Raw genomic sequence first — 13,633 nt, forward strand, 5'->3', positions numbered from 1 at the left:
GCATGTCGGCATTATTTATCAAAATGGTAATTTGTTTGGAGAATTCGAAAGAAATACGCATCTTTTATAGCTTCTATAGCAAGGATATTTGAAAAATGACATTAAAATGTACTTCTAACTAATTGAATTGATGCGTTTAACGTTTCTAGTTTCTTCTACATAATATTGGCATAAGCTTAAAGATAGCTTGAGGTGCAAGTTATACTAATTCTACCGAGTTATAGAATTAAGATTAATTCTATTTAGGAGTTATCTAAATATGTTAGTTTACCGGTTTAGAATAGGAAAATTGTCAACTCTAGGGTTGAACCATTGTTATAAATATCAAGAGAGCGTTTCATAAAGAGGTGCGTGCTTTTGATATTCTTGAGAGATGCACACAAGGTGTGTAGCATCGGCCCATCAATAAGATAGAGAGATCCGTTGATGGTGTTATTGAAGTTCTACTTCTAGATAATGAATTCTGGACATGGTCCCGAAGATGTATATTATCCGAACCCGTTAATAAAGCTTGTGTTTTGTTTACTTTTATGTTTGCACTCGAACGTTCTGGTACTTTAACATATAGATCTAGCCACATATATCTGCTTTACATAATATCTATAACATTTACGGGAGTCTTATATTAAGTAGAATACAAATTGAATAAGGGATGTCAAGTTAGCCATCAATATACTTTTGAAGTTTACATATCTAGATCTAAGAAAAGAACAGGCCATTGCTCGTGACAAAGTATTTCCTTACAAGGCATAATCCAATTCTAGGAGGGTTTTGCCATTTTTAGTAACATAACCTAAAATCGATGTCCCAAATTGCGTATCATATATGCTTTAGTGATTGATCTAGTAGTTTCTTTTTTGTTCGAGTTTTAAATATTTGAAGCCGACGAATCTTCATTTAAATAATCTTAGTCAATATGAGTTACATTAGTCATGTCGAATTTGAACTTAATACTTGTGACACATCGAAAACCAACAAATTACATATAAATGTCAAAAATCAAATTTTTGCATCCTGTTAATTATATCAATGACTAATATTGCAATATATGTATCTTTAATTATGCCCAAGAAATAGTAATCTGAATGTAATTCTTAGGTCTTCCGAAAGGTTTGGAACTTTTAGTATGAAAAAATAGTTATGATATTTTTAAGACTAGTAGATATATATTTAGATGAATAAATGTATGATCATATGATCAAATGAGAGGTGACGCATTTGTCGGAATCATATAAAGTTTAAATACGAAAATATTACGAGGGTAAATGAAATGGACTTATGAGGACAAAGGTCGGTGGCGGTGCCTTACACTTACCTATTGTCTCCGTCTGATATGAACCTATAGGCTAACGTTTATCACAAATTAACAAAAATAAAATTTCATAATATATTGTTTCATGTACAATTCGTAAATTGCCCAACGTAACAGGTTGTATTAATTGATGTATCCTTACAAGAATAATATTATGAAGAGACCAACCAATTTTTTTTAGATGAATTATTTGAAAGTCAATATATTCACTTTATATTTTTCAAAATAGTTTTACCAATATGATGCTTAAACAGAGTGTTTCCAATATGAAAGTGCTCTTTGATTGGTAACTATAGTATTATTGGAGTACCGAGTACATGATATACTATTTTAACAATTATGATACTAAAAACGTTATTCAAGATCATTTAATATTATTGTCGTACATGACAATAAACCCCGAATCAGATCATTCAAGATTATGAACAATTCACTTTCGTCTACTCATATTTTGAGTTACGTACGTAATAGACTATTGTCATGCATATAATTTTTAAAAAGTTGTATCACACTTATACTTTGGAAATCTGGATGATAAGATTTTTTTGTCGTAATTTTGGAATTTTTAGAAAAATAAAACTAAAACGATGGCAGCCAGAAAAATAAAATAGTGGTGAAGGGTAGTTGCCGTCAATTGGGTGATCTAAAAAAAGAAAGAAAAAATCAACGAAAAAGGAAATATATTTTTTTTGTGTGTTTGCGGGAGAGGGGAGAAGAGAGGAGGAATCCAGTGGAGTCGGCGCATTTGTGTTCACGTGATGACGTGACACAAAGTGGGACTCACTCATCCCCTTCGTTAATATGCAATACAGCTCAGTTGTGACTTGTGACTTTGGTCATTTTACCATAAGCTGGCGGGAACCTCTGTCCGTCGTCTCCGGTGAACAAATGGGTCCGACCAGCTCCTACAACCGTACGGAGCATAACAGACACGTGGAAGCTGGTCAAGGTGCGTGAGACGCACTCTCGGGATGACATCAGGTAATTCGTCGTTAGCCAAAAAAAATAAAACTAAAATAAAGAGTGTTACTGTTTTGGGGATCATCTAATTCTCAAGGGTCGTCGTGTGTATGGACACAACACAACAGAACAAAGGACAAAGTGGAAGACATTTTTAACTTCTTGTTATTTTTTAGTTGGTCGGATCTGGAGTCTTCCATAACGCAACGGCAAACATTTTTTTTTTCTTTTCTACATACAATATGTTTAGGTTATATCTTCTATATATAGACGACTATATAGTAGACAATATCATGTGTGATAGACGAAATATGATTAACATATAACAATGCAATATGTAAATGTTATTAATATGATGTTATCTTTATTATTTCAAGTTCTTGAGTAATGTCATCTATATAATATAAACCGTTTATGTTATCCGGTCGAAGGAGGTTATCGGCTTCGACCCAAAACTCATTTGGTATCGATATGTATATGAGATTTTGAGTTGGATGTGCATTAGATGTATCGACCCAAAACTCTTTGGCTATAGATGTACTCTAGATTTAGTAAGCTCGATAACCTTTCAAAATCTGCGTGGAATAAAAAAAGTGGTTTAAGATTCATTTCTATAATCTTTTACAGTTATGCACTCTTTAATTCTTTATAAGTTTGTGCATGAAAACTTTCAAAAAGATCGTACTAATTCAATATTCTTCATAATCGGGTTGAAGCGGTACCAAAAATCTATACTACAAGCTAATATTTGAGACCAACCATTACACTAAAACAATTTAACTAATTGAGAATTGTTCACTTATTAGTGGAGAAAAGGTCATATATAGAATAGAATTGTGTGTTTGTGGGTAAACTGACTCTTTTCAAAGTTATAATCAATATGCCATTAAAAAAAAAAATTGCAATTAATAAAATTGCAGTTCTTTGACCTTGGCTCCACATGTATATAAGTGCGCTCTTTCTCTTTCCCCAAGTCCTTTTAGATTTTTGTAATTATTAAATCAACGACAAATAATCGTTAATGATTATAATTGTTAGAGCATCATAGTACTTGACATGCAAGGTAGTGACACGAGTAAACCCTTTTTTCTTTTCTATTTTCTGTTTTCTATTAAGGGTTTTCATAATATTACCCAGTTCTAAAGTAGGAAAAAAGACGTAGATATTTCTTGAGATCACGCATGGAGAGAAAACATACAAAACTTTACATTGCTTCTTATACACCATACCTTTAATGATCAATAATGCCTCCTTTCCTTTTTCTTGCGATACACATCCTTATGTACAGTGTTTATGATGTTGTATTTAAATAGAGAGTATATACTCACATATATAGAGATAAAGTGAGTGTGGGTAATGATTGGGAGGTTTACAATGGAGCACAAGAGAGGGATGACTCATAGACACTCCAAATCGTTTATAGACTTTGCACAGCATGACATTGAAACTTCTCCTTTTAATTATTCTCTCTTTTTCACTCATCTTTCTTGATCCATTTCTGTACGGCTCTTCCTCTATTATCTTAATTTTACTTTCTTTAATATCCATACTTTGTAAAATATATTAATCTATGCAATGCTTACAAATTCGATAGATATACAAACATCGAATCGTTGTAAAAGATGTAGGTGTTAAAAAAAAGTTATAAGCACATGCTGATAGATAACGTGATTAGGTTAACACTAATATTCCCACTGATCGATTCAACACACCAAAACTATTGTATATAGTTTGAAGACATGTGTTCGGTTCATAATAGTCGAACAATTAAAAGTGATCATCCAATGTACTATAAGTCTATAAGTGAATATATAACTATATCACTTCTGATAAAGATACTACAAGCTTTGGTTGAAACATGATCACAGGAGCATGTTTCAAGTATGTCATTGGTCTTATATTTTAATTATTTTTGGATTCATATTAATTTTCAGAAAAATTAAGACAGTAATTAGATGGAGATTTAACGGGTTTTAGCCACTTTTGGTATAAGCAAGAACTGGAATATCTTTAAAGAGCTTGGAATAAAATATAAAAAAATTAAGAAAAAGTTATGAAAAATAAAATTATAAGATTAGATTTGAAACAAAAAGGAGAGAAGAAGAAGAAAAGAGTAAACCCAAAATCATTGCCAAATTTGTAACTCTCTTCGCTCTATGTAGAAACTAGAGGGGCAAGATAAACTGAATGATTTGTATTATTCATCTTAGACGATTACAACATGTATATATACAAAGAGAGTAACTTGGGAACCAAGATAAGAGAACTTCTTAATCTCTATTAGAGAATATTACAATATTCTATATATAGACATAAGTATATTTTCCTCTATATTCCAATACTCTTCTTCAAGTTGGAGCATGAAAATCACAAATGCCTAACTTGAATGATAACCTTTCAAACGGAATACGTCCCAACGCCTTGGTAAAGATATCAGCAAGTTGATTATGTGTATTGACATGTACCATGGTGAGCATCCCATCTTGAACGGCATCACGTACTGCGTGACAATCAGATTCAATATGTTTAGTACGCTCATGAAACACCGGATTTGAGGAGATATGGATAGCAGCTTGACTATCACAAAACAAACGAACAGACTGAGATTGAGAACAACCCAAATCAGCAAACAACTTTTGGAGCCATAAGATTTCTTGCAAAGCATTTCGCATAGACCAATACTCAGCTTCAGCGGACGAGTGCAAAACCTTATCTTGCTTTTTAGTTTTCCACGAAACAGGGGATCCACCAAGAAACATAACAAAACCACTCAACGATCGTCGGGAAAATGGACATGAGTTGTAATCAGAATCACAATAGGCAGTAAGAGTCAAATCAGAGTCTGAACTCAAGAGAATACCTTGACCCGGAGTCCCTTTCAGATACTGTACAACACGATATGCGGCTTCTAAATGATCAACCCGTGGCGTTTTCATAAACTGAGACGGAAGCTGAACAGCATAGGACAATTCAGGCCGAGTCATAAGTAGATAAATGAGGCGACCAACGAGTCATCTATACACCTCAGGATTGGGTAAGAAATCACTTTTGCTTATCCCCAACTTATGATTCTCTTCAATCGGAATTGGCGAGGGCTGAGAACCGAGGAGACCAGTCTTGGAAACAATATCAAGAACATACTTTCTTTGAGAAAGATAAAAACCCTCACGATTAAGAGCAATCTCATTACCAAGAAAATATTTGGCTTTACCTAAATCCTTCATGTGAAAACAACGGCCCAAATATTCTTTAAAACTCTTAATCATATGAGAGTGATTTCCACAAATCAAAAGATCATCAACGTAGATAAGTACTCGAAGCTCAACATCACCTTTCGAGTATGTAAAAAGAGAATAATCTTCATATGACTGCACGAACCCAAACTTGACCAACGCAGAACGAAGCTTAGCAAACCAACAACGTGGAGCCTGTTTAAGCCCATAAATAGACTTGTGCAAACGACATACTTTATTTGGAGAAGAATGACGAAAACCCATTGGTAATTTCATATAAACTTCTTCCTCTAAATCCCCATGTAAGAATGCGTTATGGACATCCATTTGATGACCTTCCCAATTCTTAGCCGCAACAATACGTAATAAACTTCTAACCGTAGTCATCTTGACTAAGGGAGCAAATCTCGTTATAGTCTTCACCCTCGACCTGTCAATTCCCACAAGCAACTAACCGAGCTTTATAACGTTCCAACGAACCATCAGCATGATACTTGAGCTTAAAAACCCACTTGTTATCGATTGCTTCTTTGTCGGGAGGTAAGTCAACCACACCCCATGTATGTGTTGCTTCCATAGCATCAATCTCGGTACCAACAACATTTGTCCACCGCGGATCTTGCATTGCTTGTTTAAACAAGGTTGGTTCAACACCGGCAACAACAGCCGCTAAAAACACTTGGTGAGAAGGAGAGAAATTATCATCACAAATATAATTCGTGAGAGGGTATGGAGTTTGTGTACCTGGAACCGTTGATGAAGACACTGAGTTAGAGTCGGGGGAAGCGTGATGGGTTTCTTCAATACGATGAACAGAATAAGACACATAGTCTTTCAATTTAACCGACGAGGTTTTTGCACGTTTACCTCTGCCCAACTCATCAGCAACAATAGGTTGATTGTGAGTACTATCAGTCACAACCGGTGTCAACACAGCAGGAGGAACAATTTGAACAGCGGAAGTAGAGTCGACAGGATCATCCAGCACAACTAAATCAGTGTTCGAGGCTGGAGCCGGAACCGCCGTGTCTACCGGCTCATCATTTCGAAACTCCCCCTGTCCTCAAATGTAGGGACCAAATTAACCACCCAATCATCATCAATATTGTCAATATGATGCAAACTAGTTGAATTCTCCGTATCACTATTCATCACCGCAAATGGGAACACATCTTCCTGAAAAAATACATCGCGAGAAACTAAGAACTCATTAGACTCGAGATCATATACTTTCCAACCTTTCTTGCCAAACGGATAACCAACAAAAACACACCGACGACTATATTCTCCAAATTTGTCTTTATCCCGAGACCGACGATGAGAATAACACAAGGATCGAAAAAACTTAATATGATCATAGGATGGCTTGTTACTGTGAAGAAGTTCGTATGGAGTACGATTTTGAAGTAGCTTCGTTGGCGTCCTATTAATCAAAATGTGGCTGTCAAAATCGCTTCTCCCCAAAACGAAACAGGAAGACTTGCTTGGAACAATAAGGCACGAGCAACATTTAAAATGTGACGGTGCTTCCTCTCAACACGTCCATTTTGTTGTGGAGTGTCAACGCAGGACGTTTGATGAATAATGCCATTACTCTTAAAGAATGAAGCAAGACACATAAATTATGTGCCATTATCACTGCGAACCATACGTACCTGCTTGTCAAACTGTCTAGTGGCATAGGCACACAAATTTTCCAAAACTTGACGAACTTTGGACTTCTCAAGTAAGAGATGTGTCCATACCGCTCTAGAGAAATCATCAATAATGGTAAAAAAATACACCGCTCCACACGATGCAGAAACGCGATAGGGACCCCAAACATCAACATGAATTTCTCTCAAAAAAAAATTCTCTTGTTTGCTTAGCCCTACAACACATGTCACAAGGACTAGGTTTAGCTAAATTAAAAACACCAGTATTTTGCGGTAAATGAGAAAGAACTGAAACTGCCGGATGTCCTAGCCTACGGTGCCACAAACTTTCATCACACTTCACTCCAACCTTGTTGACTTGTATTCCAGCAACATCCTTAAAATAGTAAACCCCATCACGTTCAACCCCGGCTCCAATCAGAGTCTTCGAAAAACGGTCCTATAACACACAAAGAGTATCAGTAAACAATGCCATTCCGCCAAGTTGTTTAAGCAGTTGTGAAACAGAAATAAGTGAACAATTGAGGTCAGGAACATATAGAACATTGTCCAAGACAATTCGATCTGAAACATGAAGTACACCCATACTCTTCGACACTGTTTTGCTTCCGTCCGCAAAGCCCACGGAACACAACGGAATAGACTGTATATCTACTAGCAACTTAAGATTTCCTGTCATGTGATGAGATGCTCCAGTATCAAGTATCAAATCCTCATGTATTGTACCAGAAAATATCTTACCAGAAAGTTTATCTGTGTTTTGACTTGTTTTCTCCAAAGCCATCGTACTTATAGCCTGCCATTGCTCAGATGTAAAAACAGGGTAAGTCGAGGCATGAGGACTTGTAGCATGAGCAACGGTGGCATATCCACGACCTCGACCAGACGCAACAAAGTTGGAGCCACGACCAGCTCTCCCTGAAGGCGAACTTCTACCTCCACGAACAGACCCGCGCCCACCTTTGTTCCGATCCGACCACCATTCTGGGTATCCAACTAACTCCCAACAATAATCTTTCCTATGTCCTGACCGTCCACAGTGAGAACAGAGCAAAGAACGCTCTCTGTTTTTGTTGTTACCTTGGGAAAAATTCGAAGAGAGCCTCGATCGTGTAACAAAACTAGAAGCTTCAACTGCTTCATTAGTGACCAACGAAGGAACCGACTCCGGCTGTGTTTCTCGTCGAGCCACAAAACCGACAACATCATATTGTTGTTCTTTCTTCTTTGCTGCAAGTCGCTGCTCCTCACGAATGGCTTTGGCATAAGCTTGTGTCAAATCTGACAATGGATCAGCATCAATGATCTGACAGATCACATTACCAAATCTAGATTCATCAAGTCCCATAACGAATTGGTGAACCTTTTCATCTTCTCTGTCTTTTGCGATTTTAGCAGCAGCTCCACACGTGCACACTGGCAGATGACGATACCTCTGCAGTTCGTCCCATAGGTTCACAAGACGACCATAGTAGTCCATGACGGACTGTCCTCCTTGTTTACACGAACTCAGCTGAGACACCAGCTGATGAATACGAACCTTGTTCCCCACAGAGAAACGGTTCTTCAAACTCTCCCACAACTCTGCTGCAGCATCAATAAACGACACAGTTGATCTTACATGAGGAGTGATTGACGTTCGTAACCACCCCACAACCATTGAATTAACACTTGTCCAAGACTCCATCTCGGATCTTTCCTCCTTTGGTTTACGAATTGTACCATCAATAAACCCAATCTTCCGTTTGGCCCGAAGAGCATTGAACATCTCGGTTGCCCACTCGGAATAATTTTCTCCACTCAACATCACCGAAGAGATCATAGATCCAGGATTGTCAGAAGAAAACAAGGTATAAGGCGTGACTCCGGTAGAGTCAGAGGCCTTAGCCGCAACAACAGCTTTTTCATCACCCATGATAACAAACGACCAACAAAGAAACCAGAAACAAAGATGAATACGAAACAGAGAAACTGAGACAAAAAGAAACAGAGAAACTTAGAAAGAAAGAAACTAGAAACCAAGAAGAAATTTTAAGTTTTTGGCTCTGATACCATGTAGAAACTAGAGGGGGAAGATAAACTGAATGATTTGTATTATTCATCTTAGACGATTACAACATGTATATATACAAAGAGAGTAACTTGAGAACCAAGATAAAAGAACTTCCTAATCTCTATTAGGAATATTACAATATTACGTATATGGACATAAGTATATTTTCCACTATATTCCAATACTCTACTCCACTCATGTCTAGTTTATTATATTATCTCTTTCAAACTTGTGTTTCATTTTTTCACATAGATTCACTACAAGTAAAATCGAATACGAAAAAAATATATCACTATAGTAAAATAGAATATAAGATGCTACAATTCTATATATATTATGCGTAAAAAAAATATAGCGACATCTTTTTTACGTGCTTGATAATTTATAAGAGAAGTTCAAAAATCTTTTAAGAAGTCATAAAACTATATCAGGAATCCAATGTAAAATATTTGTTGTCGTATTTATAAATAAAAAAAAGCTAGTCATATAAGACTCATAGTTATGTGTTAGTTAAATTAGTTGAAACATTTAAGGTCATTTGCTTAGTGATTAGTAATTACATTTTAAAATTTATCCTAAAATCAATAAAAGAATCGTCGTCGAGTTTAAAAAAAAAATCAAATGTGTACTTGCCTGACATTCTCTTAGACTAGTTTATTAACAAACTACTTCTGCAAAATTTGTTACATCAAGTCATTTACATTAAGTTTACGTTGTAATTATTCGATATCCATCACTAAGTAGTGTGTAAAACTAAAAATACCTAAACAAACTAGTAGTGCTTACAGTTCACCCCTTACTTAAATTCTCCACACAAGTCGATTGATATGTAAGATAAGACACATTTACATAAGTTAGTGTAAATGACTCAATAATATGAGACAAAAAAAAGAAAGATGATGGAGCAGCATCCTAAAAAGACTTTAGTCAAAGATCATGCTCGAGGCAAATCAGACAGTGGATTCTCTGTCAATGTAAGAGAAACAAATCTGATTTATATATTTTCCCACTTCCATTCCATATCATCATGACTTGTATCCGATTATGAAAGATTTCTTTGCTTTCAAATAAAATGTTGTAAAATCAGAAAAAAAAAAAAAAGAAAAAAAAAAACATGTCAATCAAATACAAGATCCAAGCAGTATCTGTAAATCAGTTAAAGCTGACCTGAAAATGTTTGTGTCCTTTGTGGTTCATCCGACTACTCTTGAACATATGTGTAGTGTACCCAATAAGACAAGTAAAAAAATGTTATATATATATATATATATATATATGTACACATTCCCTAATCCTCCGTGTGACAAACTACAATCAAAGCTGGTATCACAAAACATGAAAATAAACTTTGGTTTATTCTAAACTGGGGTATGCATATAATTTAAACGAAGACAACTTCCAGTTTGGCACAAGGGTTACTCTGTATGTGAGTACTAAGACTTGAGTTTCCTTCGAATTTGAAGTTGTAAAGGGCTTGTCTTTGAGTCGAACCAAGCGGGTATATCCCGTGTACTCTAAGCTCACCGTCTCCTCTTAAGCTTGCGGGTCTCTCCTTCTTCCATATTGGCTCATGTCTCTGAGACTTGAACTTTGAGATAATCGCAGATTTCAGGGCTTCCAAAGTCAGATTCCCATCCCTGTCACACATCATAAGTATTGTACCAAACATTGTCCTTGAAGTGATTTTCATGGTTTCGTTTAAGAGATGAACAAGCGGATTAATACTGGCTTACTTTAAGAAGATGGATTCCATATCAAACCGGCCTCTTTCTCTAACATACAAATGGTAAACTGTCTCTGAGCCTCTAGTGCATTTGCAAGGTCGTTTCTTAAACTCAAGGCCCTTCTCTTCTTGCTCCCGGATCTTTGTAGCCACGAATATGCAGAGACGACAAGAAAAGTGTACAGCAGCCATATCAACAAGTGCCTTAAAAGAATCTGAAGGGCCTTCGTGTTTCCATCTACAAAAACAGAGCTTTTCAATATGTCTAAACATGTTCATCTTTCGTTTTCATTCCGGAAAATGCTTACATATTACCACACCTTAGCGTCTGATTATAGGCGTCTGGGTTATCCGCAAGATACTTCATTTTCTTTGCAACTGACTTGACATCATCCATCTGCTTTATGTGAAGGAATGAGTCCGGAGAAGGTGCAAATTCTTCTATATTTGGAGCTCCAACGACCACAGGGACAGATCCTAATACGAAGAAATCGATCAGTTATTGCTAATCAGAAATAGAAAACAAGAGGGAGCTTCAATGCTCACACATATGATGAATTTACATATATCCGTTCATCAATTGACATGATAATAATACACTTTGCAAGATCAGCAGAGAGAGAGAGAGAAAGAGATCTATCTATACCAGCGACTAGAGATTGGAAGAACTTCTCTGTGACATAATCCTCCTCGTTGGTGTTCTCAAAAGCTAGACTGAACTTGTAATGCTTAAGAGCTTCAACCTTCTCCACTGTCATGAATTTTTCGTAAAGTATTGGTTCAAAGACTTGATATGGTTAGACACAGAACATCTCACTAGCAAGGCACATTACATACCTCTCCCATCTCTGTTCCGGTGACAACCACCATAAGAATCAATCTTAACATTCGCCGCCATTAAGGCTTCAAGAGCTTGAATCCTGACATTGCGAGCCGCACATTTGGAAATAAAAGCTGCTGCAAGAGCTTTCTCGGTCTTTGGTTGCACTGGAGCCATAATATCATATTCCGCCCATGAAAAGTATCCAACAGGAACATCTGATGACAGACTAGTTGTCATCACAATATCATAACCCTTCCTGATGAACAACAAAATAGATACAAAAGTCACTTTTTACGGAGTTTTCTACATGTCCTGCAAAAAAGTATAACATCTTGTTTAAACATTGTGCTTACCCACCGTCGTGCATGAGCAAGATCGTTCTCTTGGTAGTACTGTGCTGATTCCATGGAACGGATTATACTGAGTGTTCCATGTTGATGACCTAATCCAAAAGCCGCATCCGGTTTCTTATCTGAACTGAATCCCATTGCACAATGAACAGAACACGATTGGTAGTCCTACAATTAAGGAGGAATGAAGTCAATAACCCACTCATAAAAAGCTCATCCTCCATCATTTGGACCACAATACTTGTTCTCTGCTATCTCATTCAGAAGAAAGAATCATTGTATCAACATCAATGCGTATAACTACTGGCAAAACCACACATGAGAAGAACAAATTTTGCTCATTCCATGGACTCACACACTATGACCATCTAACAGCTAGTTAGCAAGCAAAGTCTAAATTTTTATCACAATCACAGCATTGTAATCCTCTTGACCTACTAAGAAAGTTGAGACATTCATAATTTGATCATAAGAGAAGAAATGATTCTGTGGCAAACCTTATCACTACCAGAGATAAAGATGGGATCTTTACTGAAATCTCTAGAGTAAGTCACTGAATCCACTCTCTCCAACCACTCCTCGCATTGCTCAATTCCAGACCCAACCTTCAAACCAGACGACGACTTGGTGAAAAAACCGGTCAAGGTATCGACCAAAGTAGCGTTATCGAGGCGAGACAGAAACCCGATCTCGATGATAACAACGAGAGCCACACAGATTGGCAAAAAGCTCGAAACTTTACGCCTGAAAGAGGAAGAAGAAGAAGAAGAGCCATTAGCTACAACAACAGGCAATTCTTCTTCATGGGTCGATCCAATCTTAGGTCCTCGGAGATTGGAGAAAATACCCATTTTATAAAGCTACGATCTTTGTCAGCAATGGGGGGGGGGGGGGGGGGGGGGGATTTGTTTTTTTTTCTGTTTGATACTTTGATGTGAAAATAGTACACACTTGGCTTTCAAAGTTAATTGTTTTTGTATTTTTTTACATCTACTATACTCAAATTGGATAACGACTTTGTTTTGGTACGTTTTTTATTAAAAATGATTAGAGAATTACTTAATTTAATTTAATTTAATTAACCTATAGTTTTGATTTAGACAAATGACCATTATGCCCTCGATCGAACACTAAAAATTTAATGGGTCCAAACGCGGATCCTAAATTATCCGACAACAGAAGGAAAAAAATCCGCAGATCTGTTTGTACTCCAGATTAATCATTTTCGGATCCTGAATATTATTTGATTCAAGATTAGTTATTTTCGTTACCAAACAGAATTATTCGTTAGAGGCAAACACTCGGATTTCAAGTAATTTAAGGTATTTAAATTAAAACCATATATTTCAATTACCAAAAATCCGGATAATTGCATAATTACCGAGATAGATCATAACAAATAATCTTTTAAAAGGAAAATTTGTGATTCAGTTAAAATCTTTGAAAACGAATATTCAACTTACCAAATCTTACTAAATTGCTTGATTTGCGATATTAAAATTATTCTCTAATCTTTTACGAAAA

At 36.3% G+C, this 13,633-nt stretch overlaps 1 protein-coding gene across 2 annotated transcripts; it reads right to left on the bottom strand.

Moving 5' to 3' along the window:
* Positions 1-10,445: 10,445 nt before the first annotated feature.
* LOC104765792 (glycoprotein 3-alpha-L-fucosyltransferase FUT11) lies at positions 10,446-13,040 on the bottom strand. Of its 2 annotated transcripts, none has more exons than XM_010489559.3 (7): positions 12,607-13,040; positions 12,117-12,277; positions 11,774-12,015; positions 11,583-11,687; positions 11,257-11,413; positions 10,947-11,174; positions 10,446-10,850 (listed from the first exon to the last, which is right to left on the bottom strand). In XM_010489559.3, exons 1-7 carry the CDS (start codon positions 12,958-12,960, stop codon positions 10,595-10,597), a joined length of 1,503 nt encoding a protein of 500 aa, XP_010487861.2. In that variant the 5' UTR covers positions 12,961-13,040; the 3' UTR covers positions 10,446-10,594. The 2 variants fall into 2 exon arrangements, with proteins under 2 accessions (XP_010487861.2, XP_087356708.1); XM_087500582.1 differs by having other exon boundaries at positions 12,113-12,277; positions 12,607-12,983.
* Positions 13,041-13,633: the final 593 nt, after the last annotated feature.

Source organism: Camelina sativa, chromosome 19 (assembly GCF_030686135.1).
Source record: "Camelina sativa cultivar CO46 ecotype springtype chromosome 19, ASM3068613v1".
Lineage (NCBI taxonomy): Eukaryota > Viridiplantae > Streptophyta > Magnoliopsida > Brassicales > Brassicaceae > Camelina > Camelina sativa.

Excerpts from the sequence above, each read along its gene's own strand:
- LOC104765792 (XM_010489559.3), bottom strand. The coding sequence starts at position 12,960 with ATGGGTATTTTCTCCAATCTCCGAGGACCTAAGATTGGATCGACCCAT. Across the intron at positions 12,278-12,606 it reads TTATCTCTGGTAGTGATAAG|GACTACCAATCGTGTTCTGT; the intron begins GTTTGCCACAGA and ends CCTTAATTGTAG. Across the intron at positions 11,688-11,773 it reads CCGGAACAGAGATGGGAGAG|TGGAGAAGGTTGAAGCTCTT; the intron begins GTATGTAATGTG and ends AATTCATGACAG.